The sequence below is a fragment of the Solanum pennellii genome, chromosome 10 (assembly GCF_001406875.1).
Source record: "Solanum pennellii chromosome 10, SPENNV200".
NCBI classification, from domain to species: Eukaryota; Viridiplantae; Streptophyta; class Magnoliopsida; order Solanales; family Solanaceae; genus Solanum; species Solanum pennellii.
The window spans coordinates 940,459-963,508 of NC_028646.1; the positions used below are offsets into that span (position 1 = coordinate 940,459).

General features: G+C 34.5%; 1 protein-coding gene, 1 long non-coding RNA gene and 1 pseudogene across 2 annotated transcripts in view; 1 reads left to right on the top strand and 2 right to left on the bottom strand.

The window, feature by feature from the left end:
- Positions 1-2,676, top strand: part of LOC107002686 (uncharacterized membrane protein YuiD) — a 6,543-nt gene extending 3,867 nt beyond the window's left edge. The window contains exons 3-5 of the mRNA XM_015200818.2: positions 184-234; positions 1,227-1,319; positions 2,309-2,676. Coding sequence (XP_015056304.1) covers positions 184-234; positions 1,227-1,319; positions 2,309-2,368 — 204 coding nt within the window. The 3' untranslated portion in view covers positions 2,369-2,676. The remainder of the gene's footprint in view (positions 1-183; positions 235-1,226; positions 1,320-2,308) is intronic.
- Positions 2,677-7,136: 4,460 nt separating this feature from the next.
- Positions 7,137-9,310, bottom strand: LOC114074337. Its single transcript, XR_003574701.1, has 2 exons — positions 8,831-9,310; positions 7,137-7,654 (listed from the first exon to the last, which is right to left on the bottom strand). It is a non-coding gene; the product is annotated as an uncharacterized LOC114074337 (long non-coding RNA).
- Positions 9,311-9,720: 410 nt separating this feature from the next.
- LOC107002654 lies at positions 9,721-21,175 on the bottom strand (annotated as a pseudogene).
- Positions 21,176-23,050: the final 1,875 nt, after the last annotated feature.

Genomic DNA, 23,050 nt, shown 5'->3' on the forward strand with positions numbered 1-23,050 from the left:
GGGGGGGGGGGTCTTAATAGGATAAAACCTCTGTACCTCTTCCAAGGTAGGAGGTAAGGTGTGCATTTATCCACCCTCCCTACACCTCACTTATGCAGCTTCTGTATGAACTTTCTTTTCTATATTTTGCATAATAAATTTTTGTTCTTCTCCTCCTTTTCTAATGGATTTCCTTTATTACAGGTAATGTATGATGCTACTGGTGTTAGGCTTCATGCTGGGCGCCAGGCTGAAGTAATCTTTCTTTCCCACCTTCTTTATCTCATTTTCATCATGTTTTGACATATGCAATTAGAAATAACATTGCGTTCAAATCACTGTATAAAACTATTCTCCATTCTATGCTTAAACAATTGATTTTTACCTATGTGGATGTAAAATAATAGTTGTAGTTGATATTTGCACTTGCTGATTTGCAAGGGATGCTCTAGGGGGAGACAAGTGACACCCTTACCCTTAAGGCCCTCAAATATTAAAGGTCCCAAAACTCAAAATTATGTTGGACTGTATTATTATATATAACATTAAATTATATGACTATTAATAAAAGCTTTTAAATTTTAATATATTTTTAAAAAAAATTTGGGAGAGGTTATACAGTTGAGTGGGTAATGATAATCTTCTCTTAGTAAATTAAATAGTATATTTACCTTCTTGTCGATACTAATTTTCTTCCTTTATATTTCTTTTCATGTTTATGATGATTTCAGTTTCTAAAGTCAACCCAGTCTCTAAATTAGCTAAATATTTATTTTGGCATATTTGATTGATCCATGAGTCAAAAAGCATGTTCTTTTGCCTTTCATCTTCTTTAACTAAGTCGAAACTTGGAGGATAATGGGCTCATCCCTCTACCCTTTTCCATTTAAATACCATGTTTTTTTACAGAGAGTTTGATATGGTGACATGCAACTAACCCATACATCACACATTGCACTCCCACCACTACATCAAAGCCATGTTGACTTCTTTTGTGTCGGTCCTTTTGTTTGTATAAAAATTTTGGTTAATGACAAACACTTATTATAAAAGAATTTATGAAAATTCTTTTAGAGAAAGAGCTTCCATTATCGTATGGATCTTATGAAAGAAAATTAAGGGCTTTTTAATATATTTTGGCTTTAAGCCACCAAGTCCGGTGAGTCACCCCTACTGATTTGCAATCAAAATTTGCTTTGAAGTTTCAATATATGTATAGTAAATGATAGATTTGGTGTTTGATGCAGTTGTTGAACCAGATAGTGTGTGAATTGCCTCCCGAGCATCCTGTTGCCAATGTTAGACCTCTGCGAGATTCGCTTGGTCACACTCCCCTTCAGGTATGGTTGCAATGAGTTTGTAGTATATGCATTTCTATTTTTATTTTTGCTATTTTTCATTACTTCTTGGTGACAACAACAATCTTAGTAAAGGTAGCACTACTTGTGCACCTCATTTTTACACATTAACACTAATACAATCGTTTAATGTTAGTGGCAGAAACTAATGCAACAACAGCTATGTCTCATCCCAAACAAGTTGGGATAGGCTTTATGAATCCAGTCTGCTTTAGTTAAGCTCAACTCATATTATCGTCGTACCCATTAAAACAAGAGTGTGTGTGTATATATATATATATATATATATATATATAATATTAGATATTCTCTAACAAGTGTAAAACTTTTTCTCAACTAGTAGATGATCCTTTTTTCCCACTGTTTTATATCTTGATTCTTTAAGTAAGTGCTCATTGATTCCAATGATTTGTAGGTCTTTTGAGACAATGTCCTTTGATGTGATTTTTAGGTTTATCCCCATTCCTATTTAACACCTTCGCTCATCATAGTTATACCTATGGATCAAAGTATCTGTAGGTATAGGTCGCAGGACATCATCTCAAAGCGATCTCTCATTTTATTCACTAAGCGTCTAAGCGTGCTACTGAAACTTTCTGGTGAACATGGACATTTTTAGTCCATCTAATTTGCATGATGTCATATCTATCTTAGCATCTACATCTCCGTAAGACATCTTGTGGATATGTTGGACATTAGTGGCCCATCATTCACTTCCATATAACATTGTTATTTGCCGGTCGTATAGTTCTATAGAATTTATCTTTCACTTTTATTGGCATCTTTTCATCACTCAACACCCGTTAACTAATATGATACAAATATAAAAAGAAGGAACTAGTGTGAATACTAAGTAAATTATGTTTTCCTGGAAGTTAATGTCATTGAGATGAATGTGAGAAGGAACTAGTGTGAATACTAAAGTAAATTATGTTTCCCTGGAAGTTAATGTCATTGAGATGAATGTGCAGGTTCTTGCCGGTGCAGTGCTGGGATGTGTAGTGCCATTACTGCTGAGAAGCTCAATCTAGAGTTCAACTTTATCATCTCCCTTCAAATACTCAGTAAATATCGAAATGGTTCTAAGCTATGAAAGCTGGAATCAAAATCACTACCAAGGGAAAATTTTATGTGAATTTATCCTTTCTTCACCTTGTTGGTGGGTTGGGAGAGGGGGTAGTGTGTATGTATTGTTCGTGATTGTGACAACTCAATCCCCTGTACTTTTTAGTTTATTATCCAACTTTTAAGCCATTTATTGATAATTATTATTGTTGAATACTAGCTTGATTACTTATATGCATCAATCCTCAAAATGAATGAGAATTTGAGACGAAAACAACTTTACTGTTGATACTTGTTATAACTTCCATTTATGTGTGTGGATTTGTGGCATGCCTTTTGTTTTCATGTACGAGGTGAAGGAAGTTAACGCAGAAATTTGCCATAAAATTTGTAACAGCTAAGATGAGTGAAGAATTTTTATTTGTTCTTTAATAAGTGAAAGGAAAGATAAAATTTTGCTACTGTCATGGGCTATAGGTATGTTGTATTATGAACAGTCCTCCCCTCCTCCCCTTGCCCCCTGTACATCTAGTAACCAGAACCCCCTACTGAACTGATTAATTAAGAGGGTAAAGCACTCTAAGAAATTTAGAACGTTTTTTAGGAGCTTGAGACATTTGATAAAGAGCTAAAGGTTTTTATCAGCCTACCACATCCTCTCTGGTGGTAATGACCAAAATTACTCAAAAGCAAGTGATGTTGGAGCCATACGACTTACGAGTTTTCAAATAAAAGTGAAATACATGCATCTATTTGTTCAGTTGGACTTCTGTTATCTAAACTAGATCCATGATCAGGTTAATCGTGTAAAATCTTGAAACCTGATAAGAACTGAGAATTAGTGATGACCACATAATGAATGCTAGTACTCCTTCTGTTTCTGTTTGTCTGATTTTAACTAACAAAATTAAAAAGACTTGAATTTTGAGATCCTAGGTCAACGATACATAGAATGTATCAAAATATCATTTAAAAGTAGTAAAAAAAGTTTAATTTAAAAACAGATTAAAAAGAAAAGTAAAACAAACAAATTGAAACAACGAAATAGTATAGTTGTATAGACGAAAACCAAATCAGTCAAACAGCGGTGACGATTGTCTTGTGATGAAAACTAGCATGCAGATAAAAGTGAAAGTGAAAGGACGTAGAAAGCAACATGAACCGGGAGGGAATTAGCTGTAACGCAGAAAAGAATTGGAGAAAAAACAAAGAGGAGAAAAGGATATTCTCAAACAAGATTTCTTTTAGCAGCTGGCTGGAGATTTTATTTTGTAAATCATTATAGATGTTACTTTAGTTATGACATGATTATTTTCAGAAAGACATTAATTTAAAGTATAATATAGAAAATCCACTTGTAGAGTCATTGTCATATTGTAAGTGAGCCCAAGACATTATTTCTTCCAAAGTTTTTCCCTCGGGAAAATTAAGGACAAAACACCAGCATTTAACTAGTTTGATTTTGACTTCTTTTTAATATGCAGAAACATATTCTCAAATCTCAAGGCTTAAACTTCTCTTCAATACATAATGACTTAAGCTAATTTTGATTTGTTAACTCCACCAGTTCATCAATTGTCGAAAAGTATAATAGTCCTAATCCATGCGTTATCTTAGAAGATAGGGGACCACCAAAGGACCAAATATACTGGAATTCTTAAGCTACTTCATAGTCGGATAAATGAATTAAGGTGAGATAGTTGAAATTTCTTCACCCTTAACTAATCTCAAATTCGAGATCCTAAGAATGAACAAGTAATTATAGAGAGCACCCCGGAAATGGGCTCTACAAGGCTTGAATCCAAATTTGATTGGACTCCAGAAATCAAACACGGGATGAAAAAAAGAAAAACTTCATTGCTAGCCCCACCACACCACCATTTTGGGACAAGAGTCCTAGACAAAGATTGTCTTCAATGGGCCTACTTTTAAAAGGCTCCACTTGGGACGTACATTTCCAGCAGTAACATTCCTAAAAGGAAGCAGCCACAGGAAGATTGAATACATTGTCTTCTCCACCGACCTTATCACTACTTATCCAATTAAAATTTATCTAAAGTCACTCTTCTATTTTATTTTAGCTTTATAATTATCATCCAAAATATTTTTTTGTCCAGAATATACTTGTACTTTTATGACTAAATTGGCATGCAAGGCAAATTATCATCTTAGTTGTCGAGATTAGTCAAAAACCATCGGATAAGTATAACATAGGAATATTCTCTTTTGTTAAGCTTCCTCGATTTGAAAAAATCATCACATTATGAGCTAACTTTTGAGATTGAGCTAGCACAATATTCATTTTTCAAATGATATCAGAGCTAAGTTACTGTAATTGTATGTCCAACATTCGGTAATCGGTCCCATGCTATCCTGTCCAAACTACAAATGTTGGGCTTGGACATGCGGTCAAGGTGGGGTTAAAGTATCGCACATTGTTTGAGGTTGAGGGATGTGTTACTTGACTTCTTATATGGTCTTGGACAATCTCTGTCAGGATAAAAATTCAAACTCTTTCTCGACAGACTAACTATAGTAAAAGCCTGACACTCACAACATGACTTAACTATTGTCAAAGTACACTTGCGTGTGCAATTGGGAGCAACAGGCAACCAACTCAATTTCCATTTTTCCTCTCTTCAATATCTTCCTTATAAATCTGAAGTTGTCCCATGCATATATTTCTTAAGCTTCAGTTCTCCACCACTACACTATCTAACTGAAAAACCACACTTCTGCTCCTAGCAGCAAAATCTTTACATTCATCAAACTGCATACGAAAACGATATCCATAGACATGATCAAGATATCACAAGTTCTAAAGCTTCTACTCATCATAGCTGCCCTTCTTATCATAACCCTTCTATTATCCACATCAGTAAGAACAACCTACCTCTATTTCATTGTTCACCTTCTCATCATTTCACTAGGAGCTGAAGCTGGCCTCATTTCCTTCTTATCCAAGTCTCCATATGACAAGAAATTACCTTCAACAAACAGCATCGTCACTCAAAACAACATAACATGACTACTCCAGTGATAGCTTTTGTGCCCTCTCTTGGAACTAGTGAACATCAAGAAACTACCCCTCAAGTTAAACATGATCATATAGCGAGCTTAGAGAGCTCGCTTCTGATTACTACCAACAAAAATACCGGTAAAGTGGTTAAAAAATGTGCTTCAGAGAAAATTATTGGTGTTGCAAAAGTACATGAGCAGACACTAGTTAAAAAGTGTCCTTCAATGCCGAACTTGTTTTTCATAGCCGGTACTGGTGAGGAGATAGGTGAAGTGGAAGAGATCTTAAAGGAAGAAAAATATACTGAAAGGGAGGAAGCTGGGGATCAGCTGATCAGTACGCAGGAGCTATTTTATAAAGCAGAGACATTCATCGGTAACTTCTACAAGCAATTGAAGATACAGAGAGAAGACTCATGGAAGAGGCTTCATGATTTCTACGACGAAGCAGCTTTTTAATTAACGCAATCCTTGTTCTTTATTAATATGCCAAATTCAATTTGTACAAATCTTAGCATACATCATATCTCTTTTTTTATTTTTGCTAGAAGGGCTGGATCTAGAGTCACTGCATCTCAATATTCTTTTATGACAGTGAATGCAAATTATAGTACGTGTTGAAAACATATACTTATATAGTAAAAGTATGCTCTCTAAAATCATATATTCTATATACACTTATGACCAAGATGGCAAATCATTCTTACAAAGTTGGTCAAACTTTTGCAACTAGTATTCATGTCTCATTTTGCTAATCTTTCTGAAGATATTATCAGGTTACTTATAAGGGATTAAGTCTGATTCTTTATAACTGGATTGACAACAATCTACAATTCTTTATTAGTACGATAAGATAAGGTATCTATTACAAATTGTAAAGTGACTGACTGTTAGCACCCCTTTAGTCTACCAATGGTTCACACAAAGAAGATTTAAGGAAATTAGAAAGTAGAGTACTTGAGCTATAAGTTATTTATTTTTTATTTCTGTGTAGCAGTTGTTTGCAGTAGATTACTACAGCTTTTAAGTTGTTTATTTTTCCTATTTCTCTGTTGTAGTTGTTGCAGTAAGGAGGTTATTCCTCCACTTTCTCATTTTAGTTGTAGTAGGAAGTTACTTCCTTGTTTTCAGATGGGTGGTTAATCCATCAATTTTGTATTTAGTGTTATTTGAATCAGTGAAATAATAAGAAGAAATTTAATCAAGTTTTTGAGTACTTCAAACTCAAGTGATTGTGTCCCTCGGGGGACATCCGATAAAAGAAAAAAAACTCAAGTGATTGCAGGTTCTCTAAGAGAGAACCAGCACCAAAGGTAGAAAAAAGAAAACTTTTCTCCAGACTCCTAATTCACTCAACATTAACTCTGACTTTGTTTTGCAACGTCCCATAACTAGATCCATAACAAGGGATTGTAACAATGGTCCAAATACTTTTAGCAACAGAACATCGTCAACTTTTGGATCCCCACCAGTGCTTGTACTCATGCACCTTAAGACAATTTGCTTGGACTGTTCTTGTTATACACAACATGTTTCTCAATGTTCTTTTCAGCGTAAAAGAAACTTTTCCTGCTTTAGACCAATGCACTTGTAGACACGGAACATAGATATGTAAGTATTAATTAACTACGTAGGAAGATGTGGAGCGATCATGTCTTACTTCTGCACTTAAAAGATCATGAATCCTATACATATAGTGTTAGACTGCAATATCAGTTGGAGTAAGGAAAATTATCTTCTTATATGGTATTGGGAAATCCTCACCTCATGAGCTAACTTTTGGGTTTGCTCTAGGCCCAATGTTAATTTTCTAATATGCTATTTATGTAAAGAGCTTCATGGAAATTTTTTAATCTGAATTGGCCAGAGCTGTCTGCTATGATGTAGGTCCTGCTGTCTTTTACACTTTCATGTAGTAACTGGTGTACTCTCTTCTTCTATCTATTTTCTTAAGTGGGGCTTAACATTGTATTCCTATATTCACTTTGCAGCAACCAAAGATGATTATTGCACGAATTGAGAGAGAACCTGAGTAAGCTTTACTTCCAAGTTGCACTGTCCTCTGCTGTCTGTTTCGTCCTGCAAACTCCAGATCATTGTTAAAGTGCTGAAATCTCTGCTTTTTTTACTCGCGACTTCTCGTCTCCCATCACAAAAGCATGCCTTCAGCAATTCCAATTTGCACAGAGCATATAAACCTCCTATCAAGAGCAGGACCTATTTCTTTCTCTACTCTGCAACCATCAGAAAGCAAACAATAATGAAACCAATTCCATACATTTAATGTGACTGCTACAGAAACAGAAAAAACTTGGCAGCATCTGGATATTGAGACAAACAAACTCAGAAAGAATTACCAAATGAAAATCTTTCCCGTATGAACACATGCATTCACCATGTTGCAAGTTCAGAAATTATTGCAAGAACGAGAGTTTTAAAATACCAGAAAGAATTGCAACTGAAAATTTTGTTTAGGAATACATCTTAATCATTTCTTTCAACAATTGGATAATAACACATACAAAACATGTCTAGAGGGAAAAAGTTTTACCTATGATAATTAGCAAGCAAACTTAATGACAACTCAGACATCACTCGTCTTGCAGAAAAAAGTCACTAAAACATTGAAAAATGAGTATGGCTTGAGCCAGTTTGATGCAAAGATTAGAGGGACAACTAGCTTTGCATGAAAATGAGTTCTATAAATAACAGTTATAATCCCATGTATACAAAAACTTAGGCTCTAAATTCCAAGACTTACTATTTACTAATAGACAATAAGCCAGTGAGACTCGTCTCTTTAGTCCACATAATTATATTTGCAAGTTATAATAGAAATCTAGAGGAGCAAATATATAGAATTCGTATAGACAATCTAACTAGTTGGGATTGAGGCATATTTAACTGATAGATCGGTACTCTAAACGCAGAAAGAAAAAAGAAAAGAGAGCTATAAGATCCTTAGCCAGCACAAACTTAAATACTAAGAAAGGAGACTGATCAACCAGACAACATACACATTAAATGCTTAATAAATACCTCCTCACTTGATAGACAATCCCTTCGTCCCAAAATACTTGTTACTATCCGCTTCTCAATAGTTCAACACTTGAAACTATATGAACTTCAAATTTTAAGATGTGTATTCTTCAACATACTGATACGAGAAGATATGCAACTTATACTTTTTTCATATATCTTTTGACTATCTAAAATTTAACTTCAACAAGTTAAATTAATCAATCCAATTTAGCTCCAATAATTAGTCAAATGCATTGAATATCCAAATATTAATTTTAAAATATCAAACAAATGTAATCCAACTTAGCTACAACTATTATGCAACAACAATACTTAAACTACATAACAATGTGAAGAATCAGTTAATGATAGATAAATCTATATTGTACCTTTTCATTGAGGATTGCCGAGTCGCCGCGGAATGGTAGTTGTAGAGGCCGTGCCGGACGGCAACTCTAGCAAGATTTTCAGTACTTACAGTCGCAAAACGGAGGTCAGTAAGCTTACCACAGTCAACGTCAGGGTAAGTCACGAACAAACAGCTCGAAATAGCTAAGCCGAGAGTGACGTCGCCGGCGAACGCGAGCCGCTAGTAATTACGCCGCTAGAGTGTAAGAGCTTCTTCCAGAAGCTTGGTGTTCCTATACCGATACTTCAATAGCTGAAGCATTGCCCTTACTGATGTTGCCGTGTTTCTAATTTCTTCCTCCGGCGACGACGGTAACCTATTTGGGTTGGTCACCATCCGCAATTGTCCGGCGATTACCAGCCGCAATTTTCCGGTGATTGCATGTATTTCGAATTGTGAATATACGGTACGGTGCTATTCCGGGGAAAAACAAACTGAACTGTATCAGAGAAGTGCAAATGCGTGAAGGTATTTAGGCATACTATTTATAGTTTTTTGTGATTTTCTTTCTTTTACCTTTCACTTAATTTGTATGATAAAATTACTCAGTATTCTTTACCTTTACTAAAATTTGAAAAATGCCTCACTCGTCCATTATACTACTTTTTGTATTTGTACGTGTGTTTCACAATGTATGTGTTTTACCATTTTAATTTGACTTATCATGCATATATATATATAGGTACAATAATATATTCTCGGTTTATACCTTTATATATATATATATATATATATATCAACGTAAAACAATTCCAGAGCATACATTTATCAATTTTTAGTACCATATAATATATTTGTGTTTCATAATTTCAAATAAAAGAAGATAGGAGATACAATTATCCAGATGCACCTATCAAATATCAAGCACACTTTTCACTTTGCTACTTCCTCTTTGATACCATCAAAATATATAGATGGTTATCAAGCAACAAACGCGAATTAATAATTAAAAACAGAAAGGTATGAAAGAAAAGAGATAACCACTTATAATACTTTACCTTTTTTTTTTGGGATACAAGTGTTTTTTCCCAAAGAGAAAAGGCTTTACTAAAGGTTCAATAATATTCTTAATCTCCCAATAATAATCTTCATAATAATCCACATACATAAAATGCACTACATAAATAAATACGAGTGCAGGTAAGTATGAGCATTTAATACTTCAACAAAAATCCATTTGTATGAATTCAGATCACGGCATATGATCAAATCCTCCTCCAGCCTGTGGAGCAACCCGATTCCCATTAACGTAAGGAGCAACTGTAGCAGCCAACTCCTCGCCATTGAATCCTCCTGATAACATAACGCGACAAAACCAGTCATGGTTGGAAAAAATAAATAACAAAAGTCTAATGCCAAAAAGAAAAAGACGAATGTTGCATGATCACTAAAGCAGAAGCCCCGCGATGGGTGGGGTGGGGTGGGAATAGAGCTACTTATACTGCCAAATATTACGTACACGAAGACAACTGCTGAAGGTGTTATCTCAAAGCATATTAGGAAGAAAAATTTTCAGTGCCTGACAAGCCCTGCCATAAAGCCAAACACATCACCTTTAGCCTCACAGAAACAGAAAGATCGAAAAGGGCTGTGATATATCACACATAAGCAAAGCTGAAAGGAAAACCGGGATGGTGATATACAGAAAACCAACCTTGGATTATCTGACAAACGAAGATAGCACCGGATTATGTGTTTCAACAATCTTGATGAAGGTTGTTCAGCAAATGCACCCACCATATTCCCTAAAACTTGGATTACTTCGAAAAAACTTTTTGATATGGCACATACGTAATTCAGACCCACATCATCTAGAAGGATTTTTTGCACAATGAAAGTCGCAACCTGTCAGCACGAATAAATTAGATGCATGAAAACCTAATTAAGTCAAGGGAGGATGTCTGGAAATTGGTTATGGGGAATCACTAACTGTTTTTGATAGTTCACATCCCATCTCCATCGAGCACAAGCACTTCGGAATTATCTCTGTTGAAATAAGAAAACTGATATTTTCAGTGTCATCTACCTGCGCAAACAAAGGGCATTTAAGCTTTAGAACAATAATTGATTAAATAGGTAAAGAATAAATATAGCTCCTAAAATTTTAACTAATCACGGTTTTCTTCTCATGTCATTACCAGTAGATATGATCACGAAAAATCTTTATACTGACAATGGAAGTAGAAGAAGAGACACATGAAATACGGTAGACATATTACCTTCACAAGGGCATAAATGACACCTAAGCTTGCAAGCCTCAAATATTCAAAGGGTGTCGACTTGCTTGTTGTGTTAAGAAAGGGGTACAAATACAAAGGAATTTTTGCTGAAAAGTAGAGAACTGTTAGAAGGATCTATTCAAGGGAAACCAAATGTCACAAATAAGATGGATTACAGTTACAACTATCATCACACAAAAGTCTATCAAAATCTCAAGAACACATCATGATTATGATGTCCATTTATTTGATTTTTATTTTTTGGACGTACATATTAAGTTTATGAAGGTTACAAAGCATTTTACATGAATAATATAGGGCTGGGATAGTTATGTAAGACAACATTCTTGTGTTGCAGCGCTTCAACAAACCTAAGGACACAAACATGTAATCTTCATTTCTGCCCTCTTTATGGACATCAGTGACTATCAAGGACGAGCGGTCATTATTACTTTATAGTCATACATTCCGAGGACAATAAAACCCAAGTATAATTTTTTTTTTCTATAAGTAGTGGATTAATAAATCCAAGTATAATGTCTTCATGTGTAAATCAAATTCAAATTCTTGTCCAAAGATGTATCAAACAATGCAGGGTGGCATTAATTTGTTACAATTTAGATCTTATTCTTGACTTGTAGCTATGGAATTCTTTTTGACAAGTAAATAAGAGTTTAATTTAAGTGAAAATATGATACTAAGCAAGTACCGGCAGAATAAGATTTTAAGAGATGTAACTATGAGAAGTGTTGAGATTTTTGTGTCCCTGTCATTGTAATGGAAAAGAACTTGCATGCACAAGCAACTGCAAATCAACAAAGGCAACAATTTTCTAGCATTCCACCTAAAAGTACCGTCAGAAAAGGCCTTTGTTGTATACCAAAAGAGGCAAAGCTTATTGCCATTGACAAACAGATATGAGAACTTTAAAAAAAAAAGAGAGAGAGAAGAGAATCTTCACCATTGAGGAACGACTTTCTGGTGTCGGGATGAGAGGCTACAGTCTGAAAAATGGAAAGCAAAGAGAAACTATTTCAATAGAAGGGATAGAAAATTTGACCTTGACCAGCAAAAAACCTAAATAACAGAGGCATCTTAAAGCATTTATACAAAGGTAACAACAGATATTTGGAAGTGATACTAGTCATGCTCCAAGAAAGAGATAAAAGTTAAACTACTTCCCTACTAACACATTCCAGTTGTTGCATTCACCATCCACCTTTCTTGATACATTTATCACAACCCAAATATATCCAATTTTCTATACCTATAACTCATTACTTTAAGATCACCAAGAAGAATGAATATAGAAACTGTATCAAGAAACACTATGAAATAGTCTACAACAAAACGAAGTTAATACACCTGTAGAAGTGCTATTGCATTGCAAACTCTATTGGATTGTGCAGGAGCCAGGCTTAGCGACGACAAACCAGGGTAGATAGAAACTATCTCCTGCAAGCATGAAAATTAACAAGAACAAACTTATAGAAACAGCTAGGAACTTCCACACTATGAGTTTAAGAAATAAGAAACAAATAGTTGAACAGAAAATGTCTACAATAGAAGTTCAAGAAATATGAATGAAATAATTGAGAGAATAAAGTCCGGAATCTCAATTCTCATCATGGTAGAAAAAGTTACTTTAATGAACCAATTATATTGGCTCTGACAAAGCATTCAACTACCTACATATATGATATAGTAGCTTCTGTTTACCATCTAAGTTGGGGTAAGACACAAAACAATTAAATTCATATTAGAATTAAATGACATAAAAATTTCTCCTCCTAGAAGTGATATTTTCCTTTTTTGGGTTAATATCTCCTCGAAGTGGGGTTTTGGCTCCATTTACATCAAAACAAATATGGAAAAGCAAATCGAAATTATATTTTGCGACTTTCCCCTGTATTTTTGTTTCCAATTTTACCCAAAATCATTTTATTCCAGACAATGCTAAAGCAATCAAACATAAACAATGAAAGTAACATACATTGTCTAGTTTTCATTATTGGAAATACAACCCTCCAATGAGCTAAGTACAAAATACAACAAGGGAAGTACCCCCGGGCCAATGTAGGACTAGCTCCCACTCCCTTCCTAGCCAGAAATTTCACAAACCTCTTTGATCATCCTAAGAATCTACAAGATATTAAGGGGGTAAAAGCTAGGACTCTACAGGACATTTTCAATTCACAGTAACCCCAATCGAAAAAATTATCAAGAAGTTTTCGTGTAAAAGGTCATGTAGATGTTTCCTTCTATTCTAAACTTTTAATGGTGCAGAGTGGTACTTTAGCTTCATGCGCATATGAGAAAAACTCTAAAATTACAATGGAACACTATTCAAAATACCTGTAGGAGTGCAGCGATAATACCAAACGAGTGCCACAACAAACGACCCAAATCCGGGAACAACTCCTTCTTCTGGAAAAAGAAAATAAAGGCATTAAGTATATCTAGGTAAATCTTAATTCTATTTAGCAGAACAACAAAATGATACTCAATCCAAAATGTCAAAATAAACCTCTAAAGTGAGAAGAATAAACCTTGAAAAGCTCTAAAAGAGCGTTTTCACGAAACTTAGGGTCGCAGAGAACAAGCACAAGCTGTTCAACAGATTGCAATCCTTATTGGGGGGTGCTCCAGCGCTGGAAGACGATGACGACATACCACCTTCTCCTCCGAAGTTACCGACACCAACGAAAAAAGATTAAGGTAGGTTTGTCATTCTAAAGCCTCAATTAAATGTTTATATCTTTTTTATCCTTTCACTTACCCTACTTTATTTTGTCCTTTTTCTTTTTTTCCTAAATTGAACAAAGACAAAATTCACCGTTGGATAATTTGATAAATAAAATTCACAGTTTTATGTAAAATCACGGCACCATCAATGAACCAAACACGTGTTAATGTTATTTGGGAGCATTCCATAGTAATTTTTCAAGATTGATCTTTAGATTTTCCAAAATAAAACCTAATTAAAATAAAAAATAGTTCTCATATTATTTTTCTAATAATTATGATTAGATTTGATCTTTGAACTATTTTAAAGAAACTATATTTATTAATGATGGAATTTGTTGATAATCAATGAAGAGGATCATTAATGAAATTCACAAGTCATTTTCTCATGTAATTGAAGACAAAAAGAAGATTTTTGAGATTCGTTGAATCATGAATGATATATTATTTTTTTTTAGATTGACCTGAAAATTACTATGGAATGCTCCCAATGAACATTAACACGTGTTCAATTCATTGATGGTGCCGCGATTTAAAATAAAACTGTGAATTTTACTTACCAAAATTATCCAACGGTGAATTTTTTCTTTGTTCAGTCCAGAATCAAAGAAAAATGAGAGAAAATAAAGTAGGACAAGCGAAAGGTTGAAAAAAATAACAACATTCAATTGAGGCTTTACAATGGCAAACTTACCTCAATCTTTCTCTATCGGTGTCATCAGCTTCACAGGAGGTGGTGGCATGTCATCATCGTCTTTCGACGCCAGAGTACCGCCCAATAAGGATCGGAAAATGTGGTCCGCTGGACAGCTTGTGTTTGTTCTCTGCAACCCTAATCTTCGTGAAAACACTCTTCTAGAGCTTTTCGAGGTTTTTATTCTTCTCACTTTAGAGGTTTACTTTGACATTTTGGATTGAGTATTATTTTGTTATTCTACTAAATAGAATTAAGATTTGCCCACATATACTTATTGCCTTTATTTTCCTTTTCCAAAAGAAGGAACTTTTCCCGGATTTGGCCCCCTTGTTGTGACACTCATTTGGTACTATCGTTGCACTCATACATGTATTTTGAGTAGTGTTTCATTATAATTCTAGAATTTATCTAATCTCTCATAAGCACTGAAGCTAAAGTACCACTCTACACGGTACTTCTAGCATTTCCTTTGCTTGTTCTCATACACACATTTCTTCAGCAATTACTCATTACCAATGCGTCACACTGCACCATTAAAAGCTAGGAATAGAAGAAAGTATTTGAGTGACCTTTTATGACAATGATAATAAGGAAACATCTTAATAGCCTTTCAATTGGGGTTACGGAGGAATTTAAATGGTTAAAATTCAAAATGTCTTGTAGAGTCCTAGTTTTTTTTCCATATCTTTTAAGAGTCTTGGGATGATAAAAGAGGTTTGTGAAACTTTTGGGTCGGGAGGGAGTGGGAGCTAGTCCTACATTGGCTCATGGGTTGCACGTTGCATCCCTTGTTGTAATTTATACTCGACCCAATGCTAGGTTGTTTTTTCAATTATGGAAACTAGTCAATTCATGTCATTTCATTGTATATATTGGGTTGCTTTATCTAAGGCGGGAAAAGATGAAATAAAATGATTTGGGTATAAGTTGAAATTAAATATACAGGGAATGTCCCAAAATAGAACCCCAATGTGCTTTTCCATAGTTGGTGTATGTAAATGAAACATATGGAGCCTACTTTTCGAGGAGACATTAACCCCGAAAGAAATATCGCCACTAGGTAAAGAAACTATTATGTCTTTTAAAACTAATCTCAAATTAATTGTGTTTGTGCTTTGGCCCAACATAGATGGTAAACAAAAACTACTATAAATAGGTGGTTGTATGTTTTATCAGAACCAATATGATTGGTTCAGTGAAAATAACCCTTTCTAAGATGATGAGATTTTGGACTTCATCATTTCTTCCCTTCCCAATGTTAATTATAATGAGACGAAACCCAAATATGAGATTATTCTTCATGTAAAAGGAAGTCAAATCTCAAATGATGACCTCTCTCTCACACACATACATCACCTTTTTCTACAAGGGCAAGTATTATAAAAGGATTGTGGAAACACCAATTTAGAGAGTCCAAATTAAAATTGTGCAAATCTCTAACCATGTCCAACATGGAATCTATTACATAAATAAGGTTGCGCCGAAAAAGATGGCAAAAATTACATGTGCTTAAAAGTGACATAGCACAAAATTTAATCGCAAGAAGAGTTCCAATACAAAAAAATCATAGTTGAAAATTTTGTTTTAGAAATACCTTTTATTCATTTCATTCAACAATTTGGAGAATAACACGTTAAAAACATTACTAGAGGAAAAAAGTTTTGCCTCTAAAAATAACAAGCATACATCACTGAGCTTGCAGCAAAAGTCACCAAAACATTAAACAGTGGTATTGCTTGAGTCAGTTTGATGCAAAGTATACAAGCATAAATAGCTCAACATGAAAAAAGGTTCGATAAATAACAGTTAAAACCCCTTGTACAGTAACATTGACGTTGTAAATTAGAAGCAATTACTAAAAGCCAATAGGCATGTGAGACTCAAATCTTTGATTCCACATAATCACATTTTCAAGTTATAATAGAAATCTAACGGAATAGATATAGAGAATTCTTATAGCCAACCTAACTAATTGGGGATTGAGGCATAGTTGATTGATACATTGGTATACTCTAAATCCAGAAAGGATAAGGAAAAGAGAGTTTTCATAAGATCATTGGCCCAAACAAACTTAAATAGTAAAAAAGAGACTGACCACCAGACATCATTCACATCAAAGCCACAATCCAAATATACAACCTCCATTATGGACTCCATAATGTCTGCAGGGACCTTTGGTGCTTTTATTGTTCCTCCGTAGGACTCCATCTCCTCCTCCTGTTGCACTGTTATCACGAGCTCCTTCACTTACGTCAAATTCAAAGTCTCCTCTATTACAATTCCACATAGGAACTATTGTAATCAGTTTGACAATCTAGTGCCAATGAAATGCGCAATTACACACTGTTACCAAAGGAAAATTAAGTGTCATATGGAATGGCTAACTGGAATCTTCACTATTTGAAACAAGTACAGCTCATAGAAGTTTGAAGACTTACAAATGGAAACAAAATGGACACTCATATTGGATAAGATGCAACAGCCGAACTAGACTAGCCAAACCAAAGAACTTTTTAGATTAATACATTTCGTAATTTTGGAGAACTTGCTTATATGAGCAATCCATATAGTAATTGGGAGGAGTTCTCCCAAGTTCATATTTTATGCTTTGCTTACTTCTATAAAGCTAGTTACTCTCTAAAGTGGAGGAGTCTTTTACAATTTAGATGGTCAAACTATACTTTGAACATTCATCTAGTTATATATACTATTTAAAGAACTTAAAAGTGTAAAAGGGTGGCATGTCTATCCTCTTATGATTTCAAAAGGTAAAATTGTCATTTCAATTCCTTCATGTAACTAATATTTGAAGGGAAAAAAAACACAAAATTACCCTCCTAAACTTACCCAAAAAAAGCCTATTACATGCTTTAACTTTAAGGGCATTCCTTTACACCCTATTCTCGAGGGTTATTTATGCTTTTTACCTAATTTTGAACATTAATATACGAGGCAGAGGTCAATATCTGACCAGTGCCATCACTAGGTGGTATTGTCTTAATTTTTATTGAAATATTTACTTGTATACACCGTCTATTATATGCTTATATAGATACTTTGATAGTTACTTCCAACGCCCTCAAAATACTTGTCACTATCCGCTTCTCGATTGTGAAATATATCAACTTTGACCAACATTCAAAGATATATCTTTTCACCACATTGATATAAGATGAATTGCAACTTATAGTATTCTATGTATATCTTGTGAATATCCAAATTTCAATTCTAAAAAATTAAACTATTGCAATCCAATTTAGCTCCAAAGATTAAGATTAGTCAAATTGACCACAACTAATTTGGGATGGAAGGATAAAATACAACAATGTGAAGTAAACGCATATAAGTTAGATACTAGTATGTACCTTTTCATCGAGAACTGCCGAATCATGACTAAGGCACTTGTAGAGTCCATGCCGGACAACAACTCTAACAAATTTTTTCTGTACTCACATCGGCAGCAGACAGGTCAATTAGCTTTACCACAGTCAACATCAGGGTAAGTCACGAAGAAATAACAGGAAATAGCTAAGCCGAGAGCAGCGTTGCCGATGAACGCAGAGTCGCTGGTAATTAGAAGCTGAGTTAGGACTAGAAAAGTGAGTAAGAGCTTCTTCTAGGAGCTTCCTGTTCTTAAATCACTACTTCATTCACTCTCTTTGGATTTTAATCTGTGTTTCACAAATATTTGTGTTTTACAATTTCAATTTAACGTAGCATACTTATATATAGATAAATTTGTATATCCAAATTGTACGCTTTTTTTAAATGAACTAGTAATATTGGTTCTAATGAAGCATACAACTACCTACATATATGATATAGTAGCTTCTGCTTACCATCAAAGTTGGGCTAAGACACAAAGCAGTTAAATTGAAATTAGATTTAAATGACAGAAAAATTTCTCCTCCTAAAGTTAATACTTTCCTTTTTTGGGTTAATGTCTCCTCCAAGTGGGGTTTTGGCTCTATCTACATCAAAACAAATACGAAAAAGCAAATCGAAATTTTATTTTGAGACTTGCCCTGTTTTTTTGGTTCCAAATCATTTTATTCCAGACAATAATAAAGCAATCCAACTTAAACAATGAAAATAACACACATTGTCTAGTTTTCGTTATTGGAAGTACAACCTTGCAATGAGCTAAGTACAAAATACAACAAGGGAAGTACCCCATGGCCAATGTGGGACTAGCTAGCTCCCTAGCCAAAAATTTTACAAACCTATTTAATCATACTAAGAATCTACAAGATATTAAGGGAGTAAAAAATAGGACTCTACAGGACAATTTCAATTTTAAATTCACAGTAACTCCAATTGAAAAAATTTCTTGATAGCTTTGTTGTAAAATGTCATTTAGATGATTCCTTTTATTCTAAATGGTGCAGAGTATATAATCAATGCGGAGTGGTACTAGCTTCATGTGCATCTGAGAAATGAGATAAACTCTAGAATTACCATGGAACACTACTCAAAATACTTGTAGGAGTGCATCGATTGTACCAAATGAGTGCCACAACAAGGGGGCCAAATCCGGGAACAACTCCTTCAGTCAAAAAGAAAACAAAGATAATAAATATATCTAGGTAAATCTTAATTCTATTTAGCAGAACAACAAAATGATACTCAAACCAAAATGTCAAAGTAAACCTCCAAAGTGAGAAGAATAAACCTTGAAAAACTCCAACAGAATGTTTTCACGAAGATTAGGGTTGCAGAGAACAAGCACAAGTTGTTTAACGAATTGCATTTTGCGATCCTTATTGAGGGGTGCTTTGGCACAGGAAGGCAATGACGACATACCAGGTCCTGCTCCAAAGTTGTCGATACCGACGGAGTAAGATTGAAATAGGTTCTCCATTCTAAAGCGTCAATTGAATGTTTTATCTTTTTTGTCCTTCACTTACCCTACTTTATTTTCTCTCGTTTTTTTTTTGCCCGAACTGAACAAAGATAAAATTCACGATGAATTTCTGTCTTTGTTCATTTCATAAGCAAAAGAAAAATGAGAAGCAAAAGAAAATTAGAGAAAATAAAGTAGGATAAGTGAAGGGACGAAAAAGATAAAAACATTCATTTGAAGCTTTAAAATGGTAAACTTATGTCAATCTTTCTCCGTAGGTGTTGGCAACTTCAGAGGAGGAAGTGGTATGTCATCATCGTCTTTCAGCGACGGAGCACCGCCCAACAAGGATCGCAAAATGCAATCCGCTGAACAACTTGTGTTTGTTCTCTGCAACCCTAATCTTCATGAAAGCACTCTTCTAGAGATTTTCAAGGTTTTAATTCTTTTCACTTTAGATGTTTACTTTGACATTTTGGATCGAATACCATTTTGTTATTCCGCTAAATAGAATTAAGAGTTACCTAAATATACTTATTGCCTTTGTTTTCCTTTTCCAGAACAAGTAACTTTCCCGAATTTGCCCCCTGTTGTGGCACTAATTAGGTACTATCGTTACACTCCTACAGGTATTTTTGAGTAGTGTTCCCTCGTAATTCTAGAGTTTATCTCATCTCTAATATGCACATGAAGCTAAATTACCACTCCACGCGATAATTCTAGCATTTCATTAGTATGTTTTCACACACATTATCTTCAGTATTAACTCATCACATATGTTTCAAACTACACCATTAAAAGCTAGGAATAAAAAAAAGCATTTGAGTGACCTTTTACAACAAAGTTATTAAGGAAACATCTTAATGGTTTTTCATTTGGGATTCCGAATGAATTCAATTGGTTAAAATTCAAAAATGTCTTGTAGAGTCCTAGTTTTTTCCACGCCTTTTAAGAGTCTAGAATGATAAAAGAGGTTGGCGAAACTTTTAGCTAAGGAGGAAGTGGAAGCTAGTCCTAAATTGGTCCATAGGTTGCAGGTAGCGTCCCTTGTTGTAATATATATTCAGCTCATTGCAAGGTGTTTTTGCAATAATAGAAACTAGTCAATTTATGTCATTTCATTGTATATCTTGGGTTGCTTTATCCAAGGCGGGAAAAAATGGAATAAAATGATTTTGGGTAAAAGTTGGAATTAAATATACAAGGGATATCCCAAAATACAATTACGATGTGCTTTTTTGTAGTTGGTGTATGTAAATGAAAAGATGGATCCTACTTTTCAAGGAGACATTAACCCCGAAACAAAATATAGCTACTAGGAGGAGAAACTATTATGTCATTTAAATCTAACCTCAAATTAATGATTTTTGTGCCTGGGCCCAACATAGATGGTAAACAAAAACTACTATAAATAGGTGGTTGTATGTTTTATCAGAACCAATCATATTAGCTCAGTTAAAATAACTCTTTCTACGATGATGAGATTTTGAACTTCATCATTTCTTCCCTTCCCAATTTTATTTTCAATGAGACGAAACCCAAATATGAGATTGTTCTTCAGGTAAAAGAAATTCAAATTTCAAATGGAGCGCGAATATTATAAAAGGATTGTGGAAGCACTAATCTAGAGTGTCAAAATTAAAATTGAGCAAATCTCTAGCCATGTCCAACATGGAATCTATTACATAAATAAGGTTGTGCCAAAAAAGCTAGCAAAATTTTCATGTGCTTAAAAGTGACATTCTTAGGACAAGCACAAAATTTAATTGCAAGAAGAGTTCCAATAATATACCAAAAAATCACAATCGAAAATTTTGTTTTAGGAATACCTTTTAATCATTTCTAGGAGCATTTTGTAGGAGCTTCCTGTTCGTAAATCAATACTTCAATAACTCTCCCATTGCCCTTAGTGGTATCGCCATGTTTGTAACTTCTTCCTTCGGTGGCAGCGACGCAACTTATTTCCGTCGAAACGAGCACGCACGAAAACCGTGCTTTCCCGGAAAAAAAACGGACCTGTATCAGAAAAAAGTGCAACAACAAATTCACTCACAACTGTGTATTCTGCACCGGAGACATAGTAACTGTCATTTACACAAAAAAGGAGAAACTTCATTGAGGCAGCTGATTATAAGACGTTGGTATAGGCAATCGAAATCCAGCTATACCTGTCAAACCATGTGATTGAATTTTGGCCGCACTCAACTATGGTTTTTATGCTACCTATGTGGTATTGTAAGAGAACAAAGAAATTATGGAATAAATAGTTCAAAAACTGTAAAACGCAAATTAATGTTTCTTCATATGAGTGGGTGGTTTGAATTTTTGCTTCTTAGTTCCCTCACTGAGGAGCGCATATGTTGAGGGCTTCTTTTCAGGGAAGGATGAGAAAATCAGTGTGCCAAGCTTTTGGGAATAACGGCTTTTGTAGCTGAAGTCTGATTTGCTTATGAGCAAACTGGCAGTTGATATAGGCAACTGCCAATGATTGATGTGGATCATATATAATTTAAGGAGAAAGTACGGAGAGAAGCTTGTCTAATTGTAGTTCTATATATGTGTATACCTTGAAAACGACAATTTGATATACTTTTTCGACCGTCATGGATAGTAGTTTTTCAGCCAATATTTTCGAGACTATTGCTGTTAGCATACCACTATCATGTGAGAGTCAAGCACGAAATGACACCTGTGAGCAAAACAAAAACAAAAACAAGCCATGGTATAATCATATGTCATCAGCTGCATTGTAATAACTGGCCATGAAATGAGAAAAATGGTTCTTGATGTTTCATTGTATATATTTTAACCAAGTTTATTGAGGTCAAACCAAATGAAGTAGACAGAGGAGAAGCCATGGAGAAGTAGTTAGATTTGGGTGAGAAATAAAATCAAATTCATGAAAAAACAAATTAATCAAGTAACTGGTTGAACTAACCAACCTCAGCCAGTTGAACATGAGAAAAGAGGGTATCCTCCAATTATATAATTACTTGTAGCTGAAGCATAATGCACAAATGTGGAAAATTTAGCTCACACCAATTCATCAAAGCAGTAGCTTGCACACATAGAGAGTAAATTAAAATTGTTAAATTGCATCTTGTTGTCAACACAAAGTTTATTGACAAGTAATGCCAGAGGTGAAAAAAAGAGAAAAAGCTGTAGAGCTGCCCATGGCGATACTCAATTGAAACTCAATTCACACAGTCCGACTCAAATTGAAGATCAAACAATCAAATAAAACAGCAAATTTCAATTTTTTTTAAAAAAAGGCAAACTAAGAAAGACACACAGATTTTTCTGGCGTAACTCGCATAAACAAACAGATCCGCCATTGAATTACCCCAAGTTCAGTTCAAAGAGATAAAGCCGATGCAGCAACAAAATTGAAACACAGAGAATCAATCTAAATCAAACCAGCAGAAGGATTCAGTTGAACACAGAGAAAGCAAATTTAACGATGGAAAAAGATACATACCGGAGCAGGAGAAAAGCACGGCGAGATAAATCCAGTTAAACCTAGGTAGTTCAAAGGAGTGCATTTATTGCTTAATTAGGACAGATGTGTACAACATGAAATGTGTTCATAGGACTATATTGTGACTATTGTTTTTTCGAGATAAAACTTACACATTTCATAGGACTATATTGTGACTATTGTCTTTTCGAGGTAAAATTTATTTGTGTCGAGTGTTT